Source organism: Rosa rugosa, chromosome 2 (assembly GCF_958449725.1).
Source record: "Rosa rugosa chromosome 2, drRosRugo1.1, whole genome shotgun sequence".
Taxonomy (NCBI): domain Eukaryota; kingdom Viridiplantae; phylum Streptophyta; class Magnoliopsida; order Rosales; family Rosaceae; genus Rosa; species Rosa rugosa.
Window position 1 is genome coordinate 20335712 of NC_084821.1, and position 23695 is coordinate 20359406.

Genomic DNA, 23695 nt, shown 5'->3' on the forward strand with positions numbered 1-23695 from the left:
GTGGCCAAGTCTCTTGTGCCACAAATATGCAGATTTTTCATTATGCAGAATTCTTTTTACACCAGTAATGGTATTTATACTTGATGTGTTATTGTTATTTTCAACAAGTAAAGTTTCTTGTTGACCTAATGAACAATTCAATCTTAAATAATCATTCACAATAACACCAGAACCAAAAATAGAATAATCTTTAGGCAAGAAATCAAGAGAATCCTTGAAAATTTTTATTCCATTAGAACCAATGTAAAAATTACATCCACTCTTAACCAAAAGACTAACTGAAAGCAAATTCCTCTTAATTGAGGGAATAATTAAACACTATCTAAAACCAGAAAATTTCCTAAACCCAAATCTAGCTTTAAAGATCCTACTGCCTTGACTGCAACCCTCATTCCATTGCCAACGCAGATATTAGCTTCATCACTTCTTGGCTTCCTCTTCCTTATGAATCCCTGCATTGAATTTGTAATGTGTAAGGGACTGCCAGAGTCTAACCAATAAGAATGAGGTTCTATGTTAACAAAATTAACTTCTAATGAAAAAGTTTCTAAATGATTAAATAAATTAATCTTACCCTTTTTCACAAGCCATGCCTTAAATTTTGTACAGTCCTTCTTCATGTGTCCTACTTTCTTACAAAAATAGCACTTGAACTTAAATGGCTTGTTGACTTTAGCTGCTGCAGTATTTCCTGATGGCTTAGCTATTGTTTTCTTAGGCTTGAATTTGTTCTGTTTCTTTGGCTTTTCAACTAAATTGACAGAGGTGGAGGGTTGCTTCTCTTTCTTCATCCTACTCTCCTCATCCACGCAGATGGCAATAAGCTCATTCAAGGACTAGTTCTCCTTTTGTGCATTGTAGCTAGTCCTCAGGGTGTTAAAACTAGGTGGCAGGGAGTCTAAGGCATTGTGAACAAGTTGGTCATCCTTAACCCCCATATCGAGATCCCTGAGCCCAGCATTTAATTCAGTAAGCTTCAATATGTGCTGCCTAACTCCTCCACTACCAGTGTATCTTAATTCATTCATCTCCTTATTGAGTCTAGTTGCTTCAGCCTTATTGCTTTCCTTGAATTTCTCGGCTATAGCATCCATATAATCAACTGCTAGGGCTGGTTCATCTATGCTACCCCTCACAGTATCAGACATGGTGGTCCTCATTACATTCTTAGCCCTATAATTTGCTCTATGCCAATCTCGATAATATTTCTTCTCATCAGGTGAGCTACTGGCATCTATTCCATAGGGTTCTGTATCAGTAAAACACAAATCCATGTTCTCATGCATCATGAGATAAAACTCCACACCACTTTTCCAGGCCTTCAAATGAGATCCAGTAAGCATCTGGATGTTGTTCAGGTTCATGTAGGTGATTCCTAGGGAGTAAAACAAAGAAAAATTAAGTTTTAGTTTTCAACAGTTCTCAAAAACAAGTTTTGTCAAAAAGTGTCCTGCATACATGTGTTAATTCTAAAGCAGTTCATTTAAACACACAAGCAGAAAACAATCAATCTTTTAAACAAAACAATACCAAAAGCAAATAATGCAATTTTTAGCCATTCTGCAATCAATATCAAGCATCACTTTTATAGCAGAAAACATGACATTCTGGAGGTTCCTCAATCATTATTCCACAAGCAGTGAATTCATATTATTCTAAAGACAATCAACATCTTTATGACAGAAGAAAAGTCCCTAGAATCCAAAATTGAACTCAAAATTATGCATAATGCTGTTCCACCTTTTAAACCGTATAGCTCAAACTTCTTTGGAAGACAATATACATATACTGTTTAAAAGTTGAACACAAGTTTCTGATCTTTTCTTCATCTTAATGAATTTTGAATAACAAGCAGATAATCATTTTGTGCAACATATCCACTTAACCATTTAAATTCACAGACCATGAAAAATTTCCTTTCAATCTGCAACTTTTAGCATAACAAGCATGTACAGGGAAATCGACTTAATCACATGTCATATTATACCATCGCATATCATCAATTATAGAAATTTCACAACATACAAAACAATCATATCAAAAACATCAGGATATTCAAGTTCATGCTCATTCCGGAAACCATCACATCACAAAAACAAATTTTGAAAATTAAGTTTCATCCGGTCACCATCTACTCTAGCCTAGGTGCACGCCGGGAATGCCTCTATTGTTCTTGCTCATCACGATGATCAAAATATTCCAAAATTTTAAAACCCAAAAATTTCCAGAAATTCTAACCTTGTAAATTCTTAATTTGCTGCAAAACTTTATCGCGGAAGCATGATTTTCAATCAAATACAACAATCAATCAGTTCGGCTTCTTAATCCGCAGAATTTGGTGTCTTGAATTCCATAGAGGACATAAACGTCCCCTGCGCTTTCAATCTCGGACCAAAAACCCTAATCCCCGAAACGAATATGACCGTTAGAGTATAACGGTCATCTGCAACAGGGTTTTAAATGGGATTGGGTCCGGGTCAGCGCCTGCGGGTTTTGGGCCGAAATTTTTTTTTCTAAAAACTGGCCCACTCGTGGCCTTTTTCTTTAGCAAGGTTTAGAACAAGTTTTATAAATGGGTTTTGCTGAAAATAAAATTTTGGTTCTTCCAAAAATTGATTTATGTTTGTGAAAACCTAATGCTCTGATACCATTTGTTAGACTGAATGAGCAAATCAAGACCAAGATCAATTCACAATAACATAAACACACTGAATATTAATCAAGACCACATGAACCAAAATATAAGTTTAGGGACTAACCTTCTTCATTGTTAGGTGCCATTGCTGCAGGCAAATTGACAGTAGCTAGTATTGATCTTCTCCTCGTCTCTGAATACAAGCTCCTTTCTATGGGGCAGGACTTAATGCTTTTATGACAGAGAGAGCAGGGACCAACACTTCTATAAATATCGGTTATGTTCCTAAGAATCCTCCCATAAAGATGTTTCTTAGAAACTAAGTCACCAACAATTAGAAAACCTAATGCAACACTAAATCGGATTACAATGTAAACCAACTAATGGATTCCTAACCAATGAGTTGATATAATTATCTCAATAGGTTTCTAGGTATTGTATTTAACTTACAACTCCTATTAATGAATCAAGTTATAATCCAATTTGCATTCTGCATAATAGATTATGATAGGTCCATTTAGTTCTAACAGGAAGACGATATCAGATATGCTTGTGAAATCGATCGAATGGTTTCTTTTTCTTTTGTTCAAGCATGATGACAATGAAATGCTTGAAATAATAGGCTACATACGTGCTCAGTTGTGAGTCGATGGTTTTGACTTCTGAGCAAAGGCATCTCTACTTGGTGGTTTCTTTTTACCCTTTTCTTCTCTTACGTTCTTCCTTCGGTTGTTGATTTATACCCTCTCCCGGCCCCTAGGACCATTGACTTTGAGAGTTTGAGGAAGTGATCCTGCAGCGTAACTCGTGAATCATGTCATCAACTGAGGTTGGTTTTATGCGATTTTTGATTCCTTATAGGCAATCAGAGTCTAATAGCAAAATTCTATGCTATGAGGCTTAGTGGTTTTTAATAATAGTAACTCTCCACCAAGAGACAAAGCATGCTCTCTGTCCTCAAAAGTACAAAGTCACCATCTCCCATACATTGAGAATAAGAAGACCACGACATGTTAGGAGCTCAAGACCTTGGCATCTCAATGTTGTCTCCCACACTTGTTTAGCATCTCTATGCTTGTAATAGTTTAAATATCAGTTAACTCTTGTAATCAATTGACAACTAGTAATTCAAGCAATTTCATTTCTCTTCATGGTATCAGAGCTACTGCTTAACAGCTCTTGATCCTTTGATCTCCAAAACCTTCCCTGGGTGTATGGAGTAATTTTCTCCATGCACCCACGGGTCTAAAATCGATTGCAGCATTTCTGAATTCTTCTTCCCACTAGTTCAATTTCCGATTCAAGTCTGCTTACCTCTTTTCCCTTGATATGTTATTCTAGGCTTCTAGCACCATCATGGCAGAAGCACCATGTTTCAATTTCCCACCCTATCCCAACATCCCTTCTCCGAGATCCAGCATCTATGAACCTTCTTCTTAGTTCAATCTCCGATGAACCATGCCGGAGCAGCGTCCCGATGAACCATGCCGGAGCAGCGTCCCGATGAACCATGCCGGGTCATTCAATCTCCGATGAACCATGCCGGAGCAGCATCCCGATGAACCATGCCGGGTCATTCAATCTCCGATGAACCATGCCGGAGCAGCGTCCCGATGAACTATGCCGGGCCATTCAATCTCCGATGAACCATGCCGGAGCAGCGTCCCGATGAACCATGCCGGGCCATGCCGGAGCAGCGTTTTCGATGAACCACGCCGCAATCCCCAGTGATGCAGGCCTTGCTCTTTCTCTCTCTTCTTCACTGGCCACTCGTCTGCAACAATCTCTCTCTCTCTTCTACTTCGTGTCTTCTTCTTCTGCTCCTCATCTCCTCATCCTTTGAGATATTATATTCCAAACTCACTTTCTATAATCTGCCCACTCTCGGTCATCTTCTCACACCTACCGTGCCAACAACATCTTTGTCAACCACAAGAACAACCCACTATTAATCTATGTATCTTTCTCTATCCAATCATCCTTCAAGTTTTTTAATTCCTATTACGTCTTTTTCTCCCACATCCTCCCGGTCTCTCTCCTTCAAGTTTTTAATCTTTAATTCTCTCTCTTTAATTATTTCCCACATCTTCCCCATTGTCTGCCACACCAAGACAAAGCAAATACATCAAGACAAAAGAGTCTTGTCTGCCACATTTTCCCTTTTCCTTTGTTTACAATTTCTTCTTCCCATGCTTGCCAACTCTCTCTTCTTATTGTCCAGACCATGCGTCATGTTCCTCTTGTTTTTACCTTATTTTTTTCAGTCTCTTCCTTCTCTTTTGAGTTTGTGTTGCTGTCGGTGCACTCAATGTCACCTATTTGGAGCCCTCGGCTCCCATTCTGAAACTCACTCTTCTCAACTCATTCTTCTCTCTCGTAATTTCATATAGTTTTTCTTATATTTCTTTGTAAGTATTCCTCTCATTCCCATTATCCTCTGCTGAGACTCTCCTCTCTCTCACATTTTTTATTATAAATTATAATCTTCATTCCGTGGCCCGCAGATTTGAGGGACCATTTGGGTTCGTGCGTCTGCAGTGCAGTGAATTTACTCTTCCTCACTCTTTACTCTTCTAAACCCTAAATTACCTTTGACATCAATCCGCTGCCATTCTCCTCCATTGACAACAGAAGCACCATATCTAAATTCCCATCAAATCCCAACAACCCTTCTCCTTCTCCCCTGTTCAGACTCTCCTCTCACTATCTCTTTTTCTTTTCTCTGTGAAAGAAATCCTATCTGTTGGCCGTAGATTTGAGGGACCCTTTGGGTTCGTGCGTCTGGTGCAGTGGATTTACTCTTCCTTACTTTACATCTCCACTTTGCATGTGCGACTATTACCTTTCTTCATTCTTAAACAAACTCAAAATTCTCTCTTTCTCTATTCGTCAGTTCCATGGTACACCAATTCAGTTTGCTTCTTCTCTGTGTTTTCAGCCACTGTGTTTATGTCTACTTCTCTGTTTTCTCTCCAATCTAGACCAAAGCATGTTGACATGACTTTTACTTCATTCGAGAACCAGTGGCAATCCACGTCTTCAACCTGCCTCCTCTGCTGCCAGTGTTGCCGATATCTTTACCGAAGTACTTTCCAAGCATTGCTTTGCAGATCTCAGTTCCAAGTTCCAAGCTGATTGCTCCTCATCCCCGCATCAGCTTGCGGGGGGATAATAATAGTAACTCTCCACCAAGAGACAAAGCATGCTCTCTGTCCTCAAAAGTACAAAGTCACCATCTCCCATACATTGAGAATAAGAAGACCACGACATGTTAGGAGCTCAAGACCTTGGCATCTCAATGTTGTCTCCCACACTTGTTTAGCATCTCTATGCTTGTAATAGTTTAAATATCAGTTAACTCTTGTAATCAATTGACAACTAGTAATTCAAGCAATTTCATTTCTCTTCAGTTTCTTTGATCTTGCCTTGCCAGTTATGCAGTTACTGTTCCCGTCTTTGCTACTCTTATTTACCATCTAGACATACATGCATGTCACTATTTTTTGTTTCTCCTTTTTCTGTTGTCCCCTCTTTCCAGGAAGGATAATACTAGTTTCTGGGAAGTGTTGTGCAAGTTACAGTGAAGGAAGAAGGAATACATCTGTGGAGGAGGGAGTTGCTAGCCTTCATCCACAAAATTCATCATTCTTTTATGAACAATTCTTAGGTTCACCCTAAGGTGAATGAGCAAATTCACCATCTCTTGCGATTAACGCATAATAACTTTATAATTTTCTAATTCAACCATTCATGTTGTATAACGTAATATAAAGATTAGCTCTGTAAAAAAATCAATCAAATTGAAGACCTTTTAGTTATTCATTTTAGTAAGTGTTGTTAGAACCATCCATTTGTTTGATTCAATTAAATAATTAAACGATTTCCGATTCGATTGATTTTTTACATAGATGATCTTTAAAGGATAATTTAAGATATAGACCGTTGGATTATAAATTTATTAAGTAAAAATATGTTAATCGACAACGGGGGTGAATATGCTCATTCACCATAGGGGTGAACCTAAGAATTGTTCTTCTTTTATTTCAAATCCCATTTTTTATGCATGGGTTTCATAGTAATATAGACTAATAGTCTCTATATTAATTCATTAATTGTGTAATAATTTTAACCCTACTGTATAATAAGTATATCTTGTTTTCGTAGACCAGCTTGTCCTCTGTTTCTCCCATTTCCTCCAATCCGGAAGTTATTCAGAATTTCATATTCAACTGGCGGACGAAATCAACACCCTTCTTTTTACTTTCGAGCTAGATATTATGAGTACTCGAATGCACAATAATCCCTCTGTCAACTGCATTGCTAACTTTACCAGTATATGTATTGGAAATGAGATGGCTCAACTCCTGAATAGACAAGCTAATTTCATCAGTATATATGTGTTGGTTGAGTGGCTCAGTGGCACTCATCGTTCTTGTAATCTGTTTTTTTTTGTGGTTGTTACTCTTATCTGTTACTCTTTCTTATTCCATTCATAAGGGTGATTGATAATTAAATGGTTGGATAATGCTCGGCTTGTGAGACTTTGGTCTGCTAGATATATATTGCCATGGAGTTATTGTAATTTGTTCTTACAAGCAGAGCCGGCTTAGAGCCTTAGATGCCGTGCAACATGTTTGCATGCCCTATATAATTCTCTGTACTATTATATATTTGTGTAAAAAGGCCCCAATTGCATGAATGTTTTGTAGTTCAGTTGGCACTGAACTTCTAATTTCAACTCAGTGATACAAGTTCGATTCACATTGCATATCATTTGTTTTTTTTTTCCTGGAGGCCCCTTTTCCTTCCTCTATTTTCTTGGTTTTTTTTTTATATATAGATACTACATTTATCCCTTATTCTTCTTTCATTTATTTTTGTACTACCCAAAAAATTATATTTATCTTCCTTTTCTTTCGTCCTTTTTTTTTTGTTGATAATACATTTATCCTTGATCATTCTTTCATTTATTGTGTTTTTTTGGGTAGTATCGTATTGTATTGTATTAATCTTCGTTAATAATTCAGTTGTAGTTTTGCTTGTTTTAATGGAATTTTTGTTTACAAGTTTTAGTCCTCCATTCTTTCATTTTTTTTGTTTTTTTTTTTTTTGAATCAAGGAAATAGCTTTATAGATAGAAACTCAATAGAGTTGGGTTGCAATCATATTGTAACACATCCAGATAACATTCGTGGAGTGTTAACAAATTTCTAGAAATTTGTTTTAGCTTAAGGCCAGAGTGGCCATTACATACCCTTCCACTGCCATGTACAGACAGAACAAGAAGATGTGGTAGTACCCACGGTGGTACATAGAGATAGGTCCACTCATTTGATGTTTCATGCTCCGCCATTATAGAATAGCTTGAATCCTCTTTTAGTACTACTCCAGAAGATCCAATAGTATCACTGATGCCAAACATACTCGGTTTCTGTTTTAGTAAACCTCCAGGATCCCAAATACGATACCCTAGAGAGTTAGAGTCCACCAATTGGGCCCATAAGATAGCCCGAGTCCAACATAGAGCCCATAGCTGAGTCCACTTCCAAGCCCATCTCCAATTAGGCCCCACAACTGTGCTATGTTTGGGCACCCAGATTGGTTTAGGCCTGAACACGGACTTGGGCCCCAAAACTGATTTGGGCACCCAACCACAGAAGGGCACCCAATCTGCAGCCTCACCGTCGTTGCCTCTCCCGTCCGTACACCTCACCGTCGTTGCCGCTAACACTGCACCGTTAGACTCATGGGTCGGCTCAACGCTCCTCTCCATGATCTGCCTCACAACCTCAGGCAGTAGATTCATAGCAAGACCCACCTGCCATTCCATTGCCGATGTCGTCAATCTTGTCACTGACCTTGCAAGACCCTGCACACCGCCTATCACCACCATGCTCTCAGTCGACGCATAATGATGCGCAGCCTCATCCATCAAGCTAGGCCAAACGAATCCGATCGGATCTCCAAGCCCGGACCGCTGAGACTTGAAGATTCCGTTGTGATCGATCGGAGATTTGAGTCGCCCTTTCCTCGATCTGATTCGCACACCCGGATCCCAAGTGCGCCAATTCCCGATCTCAATCAGATTTGCCTGGCAATCCCCTTTATTCTCATCGAGTTTCCATGATCGAGGAGTTGGGCATGGTTGAGCGATCACTGGAAAAAAGCGGCACTGGAGTGTAGGTACTAGACCGCAGAGCGTGGAGAACCAGTCGCCACTTAGGGCGGAGACCAGAGACGATCGCCGGGATGGAGAACCATAGCCCGGGCGGCTAGGTTTTGGAGAGAGCCACAGTCTCATTTTTTATTGGTGGTTTTAGTAAATTGAAAGCTGTTCATTTTTTTTTTTTTTTTTTTAAAGAAGTGGAATAGTAATATAAGATATATAAGAGGCCCAAAACAAAACAAACACTAAAAAAAAAAAAAATTAATTGTATTTATATTTGTATATATATAACAAAAATTTTCAATAGGTTTCACCCATGCCAATAACCCGTGGATTGGATTATAGAAAACCCGAAAAAATAACCAATTGAATCTGAAAATCAGAAAATCAATTGAAAAATGAAATTTGAAAATTACCCAATGGGAATTATCAAGTCTGCAAACTGTCAGCCGATTTGTTTCTTTATCTTTCTCCTCCTTCTGGGTTTGATTCCGCTCTGTTCTTCTTTCTGTGTTTGTTTTCTACGTTCACAAGAACTGTAAATTGGAAGAGGAATGAGTACTGATGCAGATCGTGCCCGGGCAATTCCATTTATATAATCCATTTTTACTCCGATCAATTCCCACGTCATATTGAGCCTCCGTCTGTGTTGAGATCGTGCCCGGGCAGTTCTCCTCTAATCTGGAGATCGTGTGCGACTGTTTTTTTTCTTCTTCTTTCTGCCGATTGTGCCTTGCTTTTTGTTTGCCTTTTTTTATCAAGATTACCGTCATATCCTTTATACAGTATTTATATATTTGTGGAGTTTTAATAAACCATGGGCATTACAGGTACTTCAAAAATTTAACCATTCTACTTGAGAATTGGCTTAATTAATAAAGATGTAAGACCGGGTAAAGATGGCCGTATTCTCAATCTCGCACAGGGCCTCTAAAAATTTTGAGACGGCTCTGCTTACAACATCCCATGGAGTGCACACCCACCACTATTTACTTCACCTCCCGCAATGCCATTATTCTGGGTTGGCTGGAGGTTTCATCGATCTCTCTTTTAATGTTTTTTTTTTTTGGTCGAAGAAAATAAAGTTTGCATTAGATGTTTCAAATGATACACCACAATACAAGAGGTACAAAAGACCCCAGCAAATAGAGGCACGTTGGCCCAGCAAAAAAGGCACGTAGGCCCAGCAAAAGATAATTAAAGCCCCTAACAGGCTTGGCCCAAATACAATTTGAGAGCCCATAATTGAAAATGAAAAACCCTAGAACTAATGCTAGCAGCCACCAAGAGAATAGCAGCTCCATCCCTAGAAAACTACCGCCGCCACCTCCATGTCGTTGCTTGAAGAGTATCAGCCACCAAAGCACCATCTTGCTTCCTTCTACATCGGTTGGGACACTACACACAGGGATGTTTAATTTATAGATTTAGTGCTCTAGGACTGGGATCAGGTTTTCTATATATTCTTCTGGAAAAGTTGTTTTTTTTTTATGATCATTGAAGGAAATTTCCGAGGAGAAAAAGGGTAGAAGTAACAGGTCGTTTTAGAAGGAGAAGGCGGTGCTTCAAACGTACTCTTCAGTCCTTATCTAGAGGCATTTTAATCATTTACGGATAAAAGTGTGTTTCATGAGCCACATATGTTTTCACAAACCTCTCATAAACTTTATTTCCAAATACTGGTTCAATGGCATTTCTCCTTATTTTGTAAGAGGGAGGCCATGAGTATTCAAAGATGACTAGTTGTTGAATTTTTTTAATCTGTTACACGAAAATGCATCGAATCTGTTGTTGAGGTGTGATTTCGTCGAGGGATGTCCGCTCTCGGAACATTCTTGCGAAGCTTGTGCTCGCCGAACTCCTTGTTTGCTAGAGGCTACAAACAAAGAATAAGTCGTTAAGAGGAAGTTCAGGGTTATACGGATTTCGCTCCTCCAACGCTCAAGTCAGTTGAGACCAAAGCGGAAGCTATCTTAGAGAAAGTTGGGAATGGAGAATGATCAATACCTGAGGAATGAGAAATAAGGCTCTATTTATAGGCATCTAGGATGATTGGAGCCTGGGCTAGTTGTCGAACCGACCTTCCCTGGCTTGATCGTGTCCGTCCACGTGTACGAGCGCGCGACACCTTCATGGAGGCTGTCACAAGTTCCACGGAGGGCCTGTTTGGAGCTTCTGCACGAGTGTCTGTTTGCACGCTCTGCAAGTGGGCCAGCTGACATATGTAATGTGAAATTGGCTTCTCTGCTATAACTATAATTTGCTAGAAAAAAAAGTGCATCATCTGGCCCTTAAAACTTCTTGATGTTTCTTGATGTGGCATCAGCTGACCCTTGAAACTATATCTGACGGTTGTGATAGAATCCAAGCAAATTATAGCATGTCATATTATAGCAGAGAAGCCAAGTCCCTGTAATGTAGCCTAATTTAACTATACTAAAGCTCACCGCCCTTTTACTGTTCATTGGAACAGTAACTCTCTTAAGAATAGGGCCTTTACAATTTTGCCCTCATTGTTGGTGTTGTGCATTTCCGCATATGCCCTCACTTGCACGTTTGTCTCTTCTGTCTTATTCCTATTTTTCATCCTTCCTAACTACTTAGACTAACCCTGAGAGTTTCACCAATTGTCTTATTAAAATAAAAGAGGATTGATAAATTAATCATGATGTAAAACCTAATAATTATAGCAAAAAAAAAAAAAAACCTAGAATATAAGTCAAAATTAATTGAATTGTTGTGTATTATGCAATAAATACAGGTTGTATAGAATCACGGTTGATACCCAAAAAAGTAGAAGAATGCTTTGTGCACATTTGAAGACCGCTGAAGAAATACACATGCAAATATATCAACTAAGTTAACCACGCTAAACTGTCATCCCATGCACGTAGATCGAAGCCACAATCACGATTTTTGGGCTTACAGTCGTGGGCGTGGTGCGGAAGGTAATGGAAATACATGACGTTCGTTTCTTGATCAAACGACATTGATGATTTTGGTCTTGGGCTCAAAATCCAAGCCCAATGGCTTAGATCAAGAACGAAGTGGTGAGTAGGACAATTGGATGAACCCAAAACCCATAATAAAAGCCCCAATGCCCATTCTTTCATCTTCTCTGTTTCAAACTCCCCTTTATCCCGCAGCAACCTAATACACATATATTGCCTAAGTTCTTCTACAATCAGCAACAACAAACTCTCTTCTCAAGATCAGAGTGCATAAAGTTCAATTTGAGAACAATGTGGCAGACTTATTCACTAAGTCATTGCCTATCCACATTCGAGAAACATGTGAAAAGTATTGATCTACGAAAGTTATTTGAATTTTGATTAACATCAGGGGGAGGCTTGATGTCTACATGTTTTTATCTCGAAATGTGAATGGCGTGTTGTACACTTTTTCCCCTTCGATCAAGGTTATTTTTGTCTCATTGGGTTTTTGTTACTCAACAAGATTTTTAATGAGGCAACGTGATGAGCGCCATCGACATGTCCAAATGTAAACAGAAGGGCTAGAAGATAGAGTTTTAGTGTGCCTCTTCCAAACGAGGTTGCTTAACCTAGTTGTAATAGGGTTGGAATATTCTTATAGATATCCTATCAGTGTCTTAGATTTATTGTAATAGGATTCTGTATTTGTATTCCAAGAAAACATTTATGTTATCCTCTTATATATAGAGACTCCTATTATGAATGACAGGGCCGGCCCTGAGGGCTGCTGCCTGAGGCAGCCGCCTCAGGCCACCACTCTCCGACGGGCCTCCGCAAAGTTTTTTAAAATTTTTTTTTAATTTTACATATATTCGTTTATGATTATATAATTTGTTTTCGCATCCCTATTACAATGCGGCCACTCTAGCGCAGTGGTAACATAGATGTGCTGTTGTATGCAGCATCAAGGTTTGAAACACAGTGGCCTACTTTTTGTCTTTTTTTTTTTCTTTTTCTTAATTAGTTTAATTGCACTTTTTTGTCTTTTTTTTTTTTTGGTCTTAGTTTCTTTGCAATTAAACTTTTTTGTTCCTTCTTTTTCCAGCTTCTATGGAAAGAATATTTTGAAATTGAATATTAATGTACTTGCCCTTTTTTCATTGGTTTCTTTTGTAGTTAAATATATTCTGTTTTTTTTTTTTTTTTCAATTTCTAAGTGAAAAATTATTTTGGAATTGAACACTGTTCATTTCCTTGCATTACCATTAATTTAGGGGTTTAATTTATATATATAAAAAAATTTGTTCGATTATATGATTTTTTTATGTGAGGCCACATTTAAATTATTTGCCTCAGGCCATCAAAATGTCAGGACCGGCCCTGATGAATGAAATACACACTATTCTCCCTAATTCATATTCTCTTAAACATAGATGACAGTATAAACTTTGATTGTTACTCGTGCAACTTCACTCCTGCACTACCCTCGCTGTGTCCGCACTAACTGCTCTTACAATTATCAAATGTATGAATATCTTTGAAAAATATGATCGATCACAGCACTTCCAATCCCAAAGTCTTCCGTAGTCTTAACAAGTAGCTATCTTTGAAATCTCTCTGCGTTCAAATCAAAAGAAACTAATATCAATTGCCTCTGGTTAACGACAACCAACTAAACCACAGATTAACAAATAGCCATGGGTTTCTGCATGCTTAATTTGACTAGATTGAACCAAAAAAAGGGGTTTCGTTTTCAGTGAAAAACAAGTAAAACAAGAGGAGTCAAAACTCCAATCCCAATATGAAACCCCAACCCCCAGCTTAAGCAGCTTGCATGGCCACCATTTGACAGAGCTCGACGGCCCGGGCATCAAAACGGCGACATTAGTGTAGCCCGCACGTGATCTGCTTATGTCATTTGGGTTCATTGCACGTGTGCGTTGCATTGGACCGGTCATTTTCTTTTTTTCTATTGTGGTTTTTGTTATTGGGATTCAAAAAATAGTAGTAAACAGTGGAGGAAAATGTGGCATAGTGTTTGCCAAATTCAACCTGTGAAGGCTGACCAGACCCAAACTGCAAGCAAGGCAGGTCAATGTTTTCTGGGTTTTCCAGATCCCCAAGCTCTGGCCTCTGATCATCAGGCTCTTCCATATATATTATAATGCCCTGCATTGTACAAGGGGAATAAAATGGACCTAAAACATAAGGGATAAACATGAAGTAAAGACTCAGGATAGTTTGTGTTTTTTTTTTTTTTTCGGTCAATGGATAGTTTGTTTATCACACTCGATTTCTTTTTTAGGTTTGATTATGATTTTGGTCTGCAGATTGAGCAAAGTTTCACTAAGCTACTTATGAGTTCTTCTACCATGTCAATTTTGGCTTTTTGGGTAGAATATGAAAAATATGACCTAGGTTACTCGGATGTGCCGCCTTTACAAAAAGCTTTGGCATATTTTCTTGTTAACATGTGATATTCCATAGTAGGATTCAACTACTAGTTTTTCCAATGTAGTCTAAACCTTTAATAAAGGATACCTTGAAAAGTTTTAGAAAGTTTGGTGAAAATTGGTATAGTAATTGGTAGTTTTGTCATTAAAATTTGGGGAAATTACTGGTCCCCCCTATACTTTTTAGGATTCGACAGTTCAGTCCCTGCTATTTCAATTTTAACAGATATAACTCCCCGCACATTTAAATTTCACACAATTTGATCCAAAATGACCATTTTACCCCACTTCCTTTTTTTTATATATCTAATACACACACACACATATATATACATATATCTACATATATATATATATATATATGTATATATACATATATACACACACACACACACACACACACACATATATATATATAGATATATCTATATATATATATATATATATATATATATGTATATGTATATATGTATATGTATATAGATATGTATATGTGTATATATATATGTGTGTGTGTGTGTGTGTGTGTGTGTGTGTGTATCTGCATATGTATATGTACACACACACATATATACATATAAATATATATAAAAAGAGAGAGAGAATAATAAAAATACACACACACATATACATACATACATACATACATATATATTCACACACACACACACACATATATATACATATGTATAAAAGAGAGAGAGAAGAATAAAAAAACAAAAAAAAATAAGTGAGGGGTAAAATGGTAATTTTAGATCAAATTTCACACGTTTGGAGAGTTATCTGTTAAAATTGGAATAATAGGGACTGAACTGTCGACGCACCAAAAGTTAAAGGAGGGACCAGTAATTTTCCCTTAAAATTTGATAAAAATGAAGTTGAAACTACATATAATTGGGGGAAAGTAAGCAGCCCCTTCGTCATTCAATATGAAACCAATAGACTGTTAATGAAATTAGACCTGTTACTGCAATTGGAAGGAGACTATAAGCTGCCTTGGGGTTAAATATTTGGTTTGCATCAAGCTCATGCTTGGACCACTAAAAAAGAAAAATATTAACATCAAACTTCTCTAAAATATTTTAAAGCAGGAGTCAAGGGTTCAATATTTAGTGGAAGTTGAGTGTCACATAGAATATACAAATTGAATGGGAATCCTATATTGTTTCAAGTTGGAACAGTTGAGGTATCATTTTCATGTAATTCTACTATGTTGAAGTTGAAGTTGAAGTTGAAGTTGAGGTTGAAATTTTTAAGGACAAAGGGCAAAAGTCTTTCAATTTTTTATAGTAAGTTTGTTTTGTATTCTTTACCCATAAGAGGCAAAATTAAGTCACTTTTTTTTGGGTCAATCACTTGGAATTGAAGGAAGACCAAATGAGTAGGACAGGAGATACATCATGTGCCCCAACAACAGCAAAAGCCAATTGAATAAAGTCAAAAAACTAAGTGCCAATTCATGAAGCCAAAGGCCTCTTCCTTTTGTCAATCATCTAGATTCCATCATGACCAAATAAGTGTTTTCAGTATTGCAATAATATCATTTTGTTGGAGATATATTAAAGCAGCCATCTCAGACAACTTAATTTTTAAGCATAATGTGTATATCATTTTGTTGGAATCTGCTTCACATGTATGTACTAGGCTACAAGCCTACAAGCTGCTTTATAAAAAAAAATATATATATAAAAATAAAACCTTAACATGCAAACCATGGAAGCCAACTAAGTACCTCTGGATTTCATAAAAAAAAAAAAAAAAAAAATCCCATCTAGCAATAAGATCATCAAGTGGGAATGTGTCAACATATTTGTTCCATCACAGATCAGGTTATGAATGTTAAAATGGCCATTTATACTCCAAACTTAGCAAAGTTTCATACACAATGAGTGTTATTGGACTTTTCAAAAGCACATAATCTCCGAAGATATGCTTAAGCAAAATCTTCTTTGCAATCCCTAAACCAATGATAATAAGTCGGGACTTGAACTATTTCCCTGTGAGTCTTGAGAATGAAAAAGTTCTCTTCCAGAGATCATCAGATAGTAGGCAAGAAAATTTTCACCATTGGCATTATTTATATTTAGTAGAACATGCATGTCCATTTACACAGAAATGTACTGCAAGATGACACAGAATAGGAGGAGTTCAGTATCCCATTTCTCCTAGCTAAATTAAAGTGCAAATAAACATTCAACATTCATCGAGTATTCTCAACATCATCTAGTCTCAATGCCATACTAGACTAAGCAAATATGCTCAAAGGACCAGTCTTGTTTGATGCACCAAGTCTACTTTCAGCATTTTCCATTCCTCTAATCCATGTCCTGCAAAAACAGCATTCAACTTTCATTAAAAGGTTATCCTTAGAATCAGATGTCTGCAGAAGTTAACCCAATATAAGCAGAGCAATGTACCAGAAACTTGTTTATATGCTCACTTACCTTCCAATAGTTTCATTGGCCGGACGTGTTAGAATAGTCAGTCTCTTTGCTGTTTTCTTAAATTCACTGCATTAGCCAACACGAGGAAAAAAGAAGTCCAATCAATATATAGCTAATGAAACCAAATTCGCCTGAAAAGGAAGATAAAACACAAAAAACTATACCCGAATGGTTCATCTCCAGTTTGTTTAACGACACCTGTTGGATCTCGGTAAAGAACATGGCTCAGCATCTCCAGTTTTTCTAATCCAAACATGATGGTCAGCCTCCTGTATAACTCATCATAAGAGTCTAGAGCTGAGAGGTCAAGAGTCCTTCCAACATCCTCGGACTCCATGAATACCTTGCAATGACCGGTATCCACATCAATAGCTTGAAATTCCTTGTTCAATGCAGATTTCTCTAGTGAAACCCAGCGCTCAAGAGCAGAGTCTGAACCAATGGATAGAAACCTTTTTCTGCCTTGACTCTCATCTTTCAAATTATTACCAGCAAGAACTTGTGAAACTGCATCACTGGAGCAGCTACGAGAGATCTGCTGCTCAGTAATTATTGGTTGACCAAAGAGTAAAAACTGGTGTTTCTTCACATCATCAGATTTCTCCAAGTTCTGATTAGAACTTCCCATTGTTAGCAAGCAAGATAGGCTTTCGTTGCTGTTTGTGTGGCCATTCCTGATGCCATTGGGAATTCTAGAATTTTGATCGAACCTCTGGAAACTGGACGAGAACAGCCCCGACTGCAGTTTGCTGTTAAAGTGGAGATTTGATAAAGATATTCTAAGTTGAGCATGCCTGGCTCCCTGTATGCCTGCAGGAGTGTTATCTGGTAGACAACACATGGGGCTGCTGGACCCGAGGGGGTTGCCTGAAAATGACGGCAACGTTAATTGCCCATCAAAGTCTGGGTGTTGCGGGATACGCAACTTCTTCCGTGGCGGTGAAAAGGGCGCCATGTGGATAATGGGAAAATTTGATACCAGCTCAGTCAACCATGGGCTGACACACTTCACATTCTGTAACAAATCTGGCTCATCCCATGTCACCTGTAAATGTAATATGGTGGTTCGTCAATTGGATGAGGTTAGACTTTTAAAACAGACTGAAGAAATGGTGACTGCAGCAAATTAAAATTCAGTCCACAATCACCATAATCATTTGGACAAAGACTTGGGACTCCATATGAGGTGAAGTCTCGAATCAGCAGACTTAAGAGTTAAAGTCTGTTTCCACATAGAGTTCACACTATGTTAATGAATGAACAACCAATTCTTGCTGAGCATAGTATGGTGTCCTCAATCTCTAATTTAAACCCATACTGGGCATTAAGAATGGTGGTGCTGAAAACATGAAAGTGCTGAGATGTTTATGTAAAACATCATAGATTATGTCATGAAAACTCCACAAAAGTCATGCCAAAAACCTGTTCTACCAGCAACAGACTTTGGTTCTTCAGACCACAATTACAGTCAAATCACACAAGCAGGACGGTTGCTAAAAACATAATGGAATCACAAAATGCAGTGACTAGTCACCAAAATGAGCTGTGGAGTTTAAATCTAAAGCAGATGAAATAGACAAAACACAAACATTAAAGTCACCCAAACATTTTAGGAAATCTAACGAAATTCAATAGAGATAAATCTCAAGAAATTAAATCACAAACAGATGCAACTGCTGAAGTTCAGTACATAAAACACACAGATTTCAACAACATAAAAGTTCAAACACCAAATCACAAACAGAAGTTATTATGATGCAATATAATACCTGTAGAACTCTCCAAGGAGAATTAGGCCAGCGGATTTTATCATTAACATCAACAGAAGCTATGGTTCCCATGAACCAACTAATCCTGGAAGAGTCCTCAGTCTCAAAAGCCATCTTAAACCTCATGCCTGAGCACCACTGCACCCTCATCGCCGCCCTCACCGCCGAGGCCTTAACACAAAACTCCGGCGTGCTGGCTCTCGGATAATAAACCACCTCAAACGGCTGTCCGTTGGCCGCAAGAGTGGCAGCCTCCACCACAGCCTCAGGCCTCACTCTGCCCCCTCTCACCTTCCCATTATTCAGACTCGAATTCCCAAACCCATTATTTCTCCCCATTTTGCTCTCTTCATCTTTCAGAAACACCGAGAACCCGGAATACGGCAAAACCGACCCTCCCCCAGAACCGCCGTGGTTCCACCCCGATTCCGACGACCCTTCCGGCGACCCCCGCTTGGCCCTCCGAATCCCGACGCAGAGGTCGCCGTTTTCGGCTCGCAGGAACACAATCGAGTCGCCGGCGACGAGCTTCTTCTGGTTCACGAACGTGCTCCACCCGGTGGTCAGCAAATGCCGGCGAGGGGTGCCTCGGTAAATGTGCCGGAACTTCCACACCTCGCCGTGGACGTCCTTGGCGATCACCGTCTGCACGGGCGGGTCGGCGGAGTAGTCCAGCCTCGGGAAAATAGTCTCGGCGCAGTATCTCGGGACGGAGAACCCGCCGCCATTGTTGGCGTCGGACTGGGTGAGAGTCTTAGCGAAAGAAGAAGGCTTTTCCGGATTCCCAGACCCATCATCAGAGTCCACACAGCCTTGGTCCTGAGCAAAAAGCTCGTTGCTCTCGGAAGGGACCAGCCGGATTCTGGCGAAGACCTCGTCGGTTTCCGGGTCGGCCATGTATCTGATTCCGGCGACGCGGCAGAGAATGAGAGGTGGGATTCTGACGGAGGAGGCGGGGAAATCGACGTGGGTTTGGGCGTGCTCGGCGTGGCCTTGAGGAAAGTAGAAGACTTTGGAGTTCACCGGAGGCATTTGGACCATGCCGCCGGCGCAGGCGTGCCATAGCTGAGGATCCAAGCTTTTCTCCATGTCCTTCATGGTTTTGGGTTTCTGTTTTGAGTGCTCTGTTCTGGGTTTGAATGCTGGTTTGATTGACTGTTCTATTTCAAAGCAATAAATAAATGCTTCAACTTCATGAGAGAAGAAGAAGAAGAAGAAGAAGAAGAAGAAGAAGAAGAAGGGCTTTGATTCAGTGATTTAAATGCTCTGAGCAACAAGAAAACAAAGATCCAAGAAAAGGTTAAAACCAACAAAAGAGGAAACCTCTTCTACACCTCCATCATCACTGCCATTGAATTCACAGCATTTACCTTTCTCAGGTAGAGCAGAATCTTCTGAATCAAAACGAAATGTGCTACCAAATGGGAAAGTAAACCAATTTTTAGTCTTTTTCACTTCCACTACTACTAGTACTACGTACTACTCCCTCCTCAAAATGTAACACTACACAATCACAGAGACAACAGAGAACCACTTTTTACGATCACTGCCTTTTCTTTTCTTTTTTTTCCCACAGTACCCACCTGCTCTCTCTATCTCTTTCCATTGTTTTTCAGCTTTGAAAAGCGCTCCCAACTTTTTAATAAGAATCAGGGCCCTGTCTCTCTCTAATTACTCTCTATCACCTGAATTTCTCTCCTTCCTTCTCCCTGTTTTTGTATTTGTAGTCAGTCATTCAGATCTGAAAACACTGAGCTTTTCTCTCTCCATCACCCGGACCCCAAAACAAAAACAAAATCTTTAAAAAATTCAACGAAAATAAATGAATTTTCGAAATACTTTTTTTTTTTTTTTAATAGGTGGTTACTATTCAGTCGTACTTGGACTGACTCCGAGATCAGAGCACCAGCACAGTACTAAACTACTGTAGAAGCGGAGACACACGACTTTAACCTAGCGAGTTAAACTGCGGTTTCTTTACTATTTTACCTCACGTGATTAACTGCTAACCGGTTTGCCCATGGGATTAGGACCGAGTACCAACTGTTGAGTGGCACGCAATTACATGGTGCGTGGGGTTGGAGAGGAGGTGAAACTCACTCGCTGGGGAGAGAGAGTTGGGGAAGTGGGGGTCCGCCCATTTTTTGGTCGGGGGGCGAGAGGGAGGTGATGGTGACTTGGTAGAGGGCTGGAATGCGTCGGATGTTCTGACCTGACTCATTTAGGGGTCTTAATGCTCTCTGCCTCTTGACATTGGAGTTCGCTCTCTGCTTCGGGTTTAGGGTAAAAAAACAAAAAATTGCAGAGGCAATGCTTTGCTTTGTTCAGATCTTTATCACACTAAAGTTTGTGACGGTTTTCTTTTTAAGATCCTCATAATGTACTCGTACTATTTGATTTTGTTTTTCAATTAAGAGGCAAAAGAGGTAGGTAATGGGTTTCTTTTTAAGATCCTCATAATGTACTCGTACTATTTGATTTTGTTTTTCAATTAAGAGGCAAAAGAGGTAGGTAATGGAAAACAGATGTTTTCTTATCTGAGGAATAATTTTTAAAGAATTGTGACTTGTGAGAGACAAATGAATATGTAGATCGAAAACAAATGCACAATTGTGAGTTATTATAATTTTAACTTTTTACATGTATTCATGTGGTTAATATACATTTGTCTCTCACAATCCATTAAATCTATTCTTTAGGTGAGCAAGTAGGTTTGGGGCGAATATCAGTGTGATTAGTACTTGTACAAAATTATACATAATGGGGTGTTGTTTTTTAGAAACTTCATAGTTTTTTTTTTTTTATGAAAATAAAATACTTAAATAAGGAAGCCTCTTAGAAACTTCATAGTTGGTACTAGATAATTGTGTCTGATACCAGCGATCATAATATAATATAAAAAAAAGAAAGCATATGCATATCCTAGGAGTACTGATTATGAAGTTTATGCTCTGATTTTAGACTTAATGTCCATAATCGAAATTCTACATGCTTCATCATTTTTCTTATTTTTCATCAATCATCTCAAAGTCCATCGTCATAACCCTTATTTTTCTATCTCGGATAGAAGGATGCAAGAAGAGATTATATTTGATTATTTGAGCTCCAACACTTATTTTTCTAATAAAAAAGAGATAATTAGAGAAATTAATTAAATTTGTTAAGACATATTTGGGTTTTTTTTTTCTTAGAACAAATTAGGGTTTTAATTGTAATGTCTCTATTCAAATCAAAAACTATCACCAAATGTAAATCACTGTTTATGGATTGTTCTAGACTACATAATAATCTTCTCTACTAAATGAAATCCTCATTTGAACTATCACGAAAAGACTAATTAATAAGTGAACTATCACGGGTTCATTATTGAAGTAAACTCTTGAAAAGTAGGTGTGAAATACTATCTCGGATTCGGACTCGATTTTTATCTTCAAAAACCTTTTGTCTCTTTTGAAGCCTCAAAAGGAAAAAAGAAAGAAAAATTATATTAAGGATAAAATGTAATCAATGAATAAATAAACACTCAAACATTGGCTTTATGGTGGATAGTGGTATTAATTGGGAGTGAAGGATCGTCACCACCCTTTGTCGTGTCTCAAAGTGTTTAATACAACAAACATTTTTCTGAAATGTCGAAGAGTCTTGAATTGAAGCGAAAAGTGTTGGTTATGGGATATGCGACGAAAACGGCAATTTGAGGGAAAACGGCAATTTGAGGGAAAACGCCAACAACTTTTTAAAAGATTCGTCAACATTATCAAAGCATATAGTTAGACACAAACTACAGAATCTCATTGTCATTTGTCACTACCATCTAACAAAGGTATCATTCATCACATGCGCCGAATGGGTTTATTTTGGGCTTAGAAAGCCTTTGGATTCCCCTTGACAGAGTCAAAAAAAAAAACAAAGGCATCATTCATTTACTAAATATGAAGAAAGATGAATACGAGGATTACATTCATTTCGCATAAGCAAATCCTTTTTCCGATTTCGTTTTTGGGCGAGCATAGACAGATCTTTTCACATTCATAATGTATCATTATACACTCTTAATTGTCCTTATTCTATTGTCAACAAAATGGATCCGATCAAAAGATGAAGTAGTGTATCATAAGGGGAAAAAATATATTCTTTCTCCTTCCTTGGGTGACACTAGAGTTTAGACTGTCTTTTTGGATGGACATCAATGAGTATATCCTTTGATTTTAGACTTTTTGTCTTGATTTGCGTGACCGTGACTCCCTGGCCTTGGTTATTTGTTTTTAGTGAGCATGGCGATGTTGGATATCCGGCTCCTCTAAAGTGAGGACAATGTGAATTTACTTCAATTTCATAAAATATGAACTCTCTGTCCAATCTAAGGGTAATTGACACATCACTCTGTCACTAATTTTTTATTTTTTGTCGAAACCCTAGTTAACATGTCGTTAACTCTAGAAAAAAAGTATGAGGATTTCTCATTAGTGTTTCTCCTCTACGTCTCAAGTTCCTTCTTTGTGCTTCCTTTTCTATTTCTCTTTGCTTCCATGGCTGCTTCACTAACCATGCAATGACTTCTTGCACTAGTGTAAAATTCAAAACTATACCTAATCAATAATCACAAGCAAAATTCAGATGCAAGGTTAGATTCTAAAGATAGTAATCACCAACAGGGGCGGATCCAAGGGGTGGCGAGGTTTGGCAGCTGCCCAACCTCGATTCTTTTACCAAGCCATGGAAGTTTTTGTGCTTTGAAGGTTTTACAGAAAAAAAATTATGAAAGAGAGGCAAGAGGTTGAAGATGACGAGATACTGCTCTTGATTCCTGGTCTCCTTCTTTAATTGAACTTATCAAAACGACACAGTATTGATAGTGGCATATTAGCATATACCTCATCTTGTCTTTCTTTAAATTTTATTTGAGAGAAGATGTTTATCTTTTATTCTTTTTTTTTTATTTAAAAGCTTAAGAGTTTCTATAGAGCACAAACTCTACTACACGCCTCTCTTATCAACAGTACGCCTCCTCTAATCATTTCATGAAATATTTTTCTTTTTTGAAATTCAATTTAAAGTTGTATTAATTCTAGTTTCACTATTCTATTTTCAGTTTTAGTGTTTAGCTCCTACTTATTTATACTTGTTGGGTTCTAAATCTCAATTTCAAAAAGAAGAAAAAAAAACAAGAACAAACATGTTTGAGATAATTTAATTGACATCAGTTAAAAGTTAAGAATTTTTGGCTTCAAAAAAGAAAAATGATCTTACTACTTAATAGTCTTGCCCTATGTGAGAAATTTTTCTGGATCCGCC

The 23695-nt window shown here is 38.2% G+C and overlaps 2 protein-coding genes across 2 annotated transcripts; both read right to left on the reverse strand.

The window, feature by feature from the left end:
• Window positions 1-836: 836 nt before the first annotated feature.
• LOC133730521 (uncharacterized) lies at window positions 837-2781 on the reverse strand. Its single transcript, XM_062158098.1, has 2 exons — window positions 2760-2781; window positions 837-1375 (listed from the first exon to the last, which is right to left on the reverse strand). The coding sequence occupies exons 1-2, from the start codon at window positions 2779-2781 to the stop codon at window positions 837-839; spliced, it is 561 nt and encodes a 186-aa protein (XP_062014082.1).
• Window positions 2782-16152: 13371 nt separating this feature from the next.
• On the reverse strand, window positions 16153-20174 carry LOC133732097 (auxin response factor 18). Its single transcript, XM_062159565.1, has 4 exons — window positions 18401-20174; window positions 16796-17676; window positions 16632-16697; window positions 16153-16514 (listed from the first exon to the last, which is right to left on the reverse strand). Exons 1-4 carry the CDS (start codon window positions 19496-19498, stop codon window positions 16433-16435), a joined length of 2127 nt encoding a protein of 708 aa, XP_062015549.1. The 5' UTR covers window positions 19499-20174; the 3' UTR covers window positions 16153-16432.
• Between the last annotated feature and the right edge of the window lie 3521 nt (window positions 20175-23695).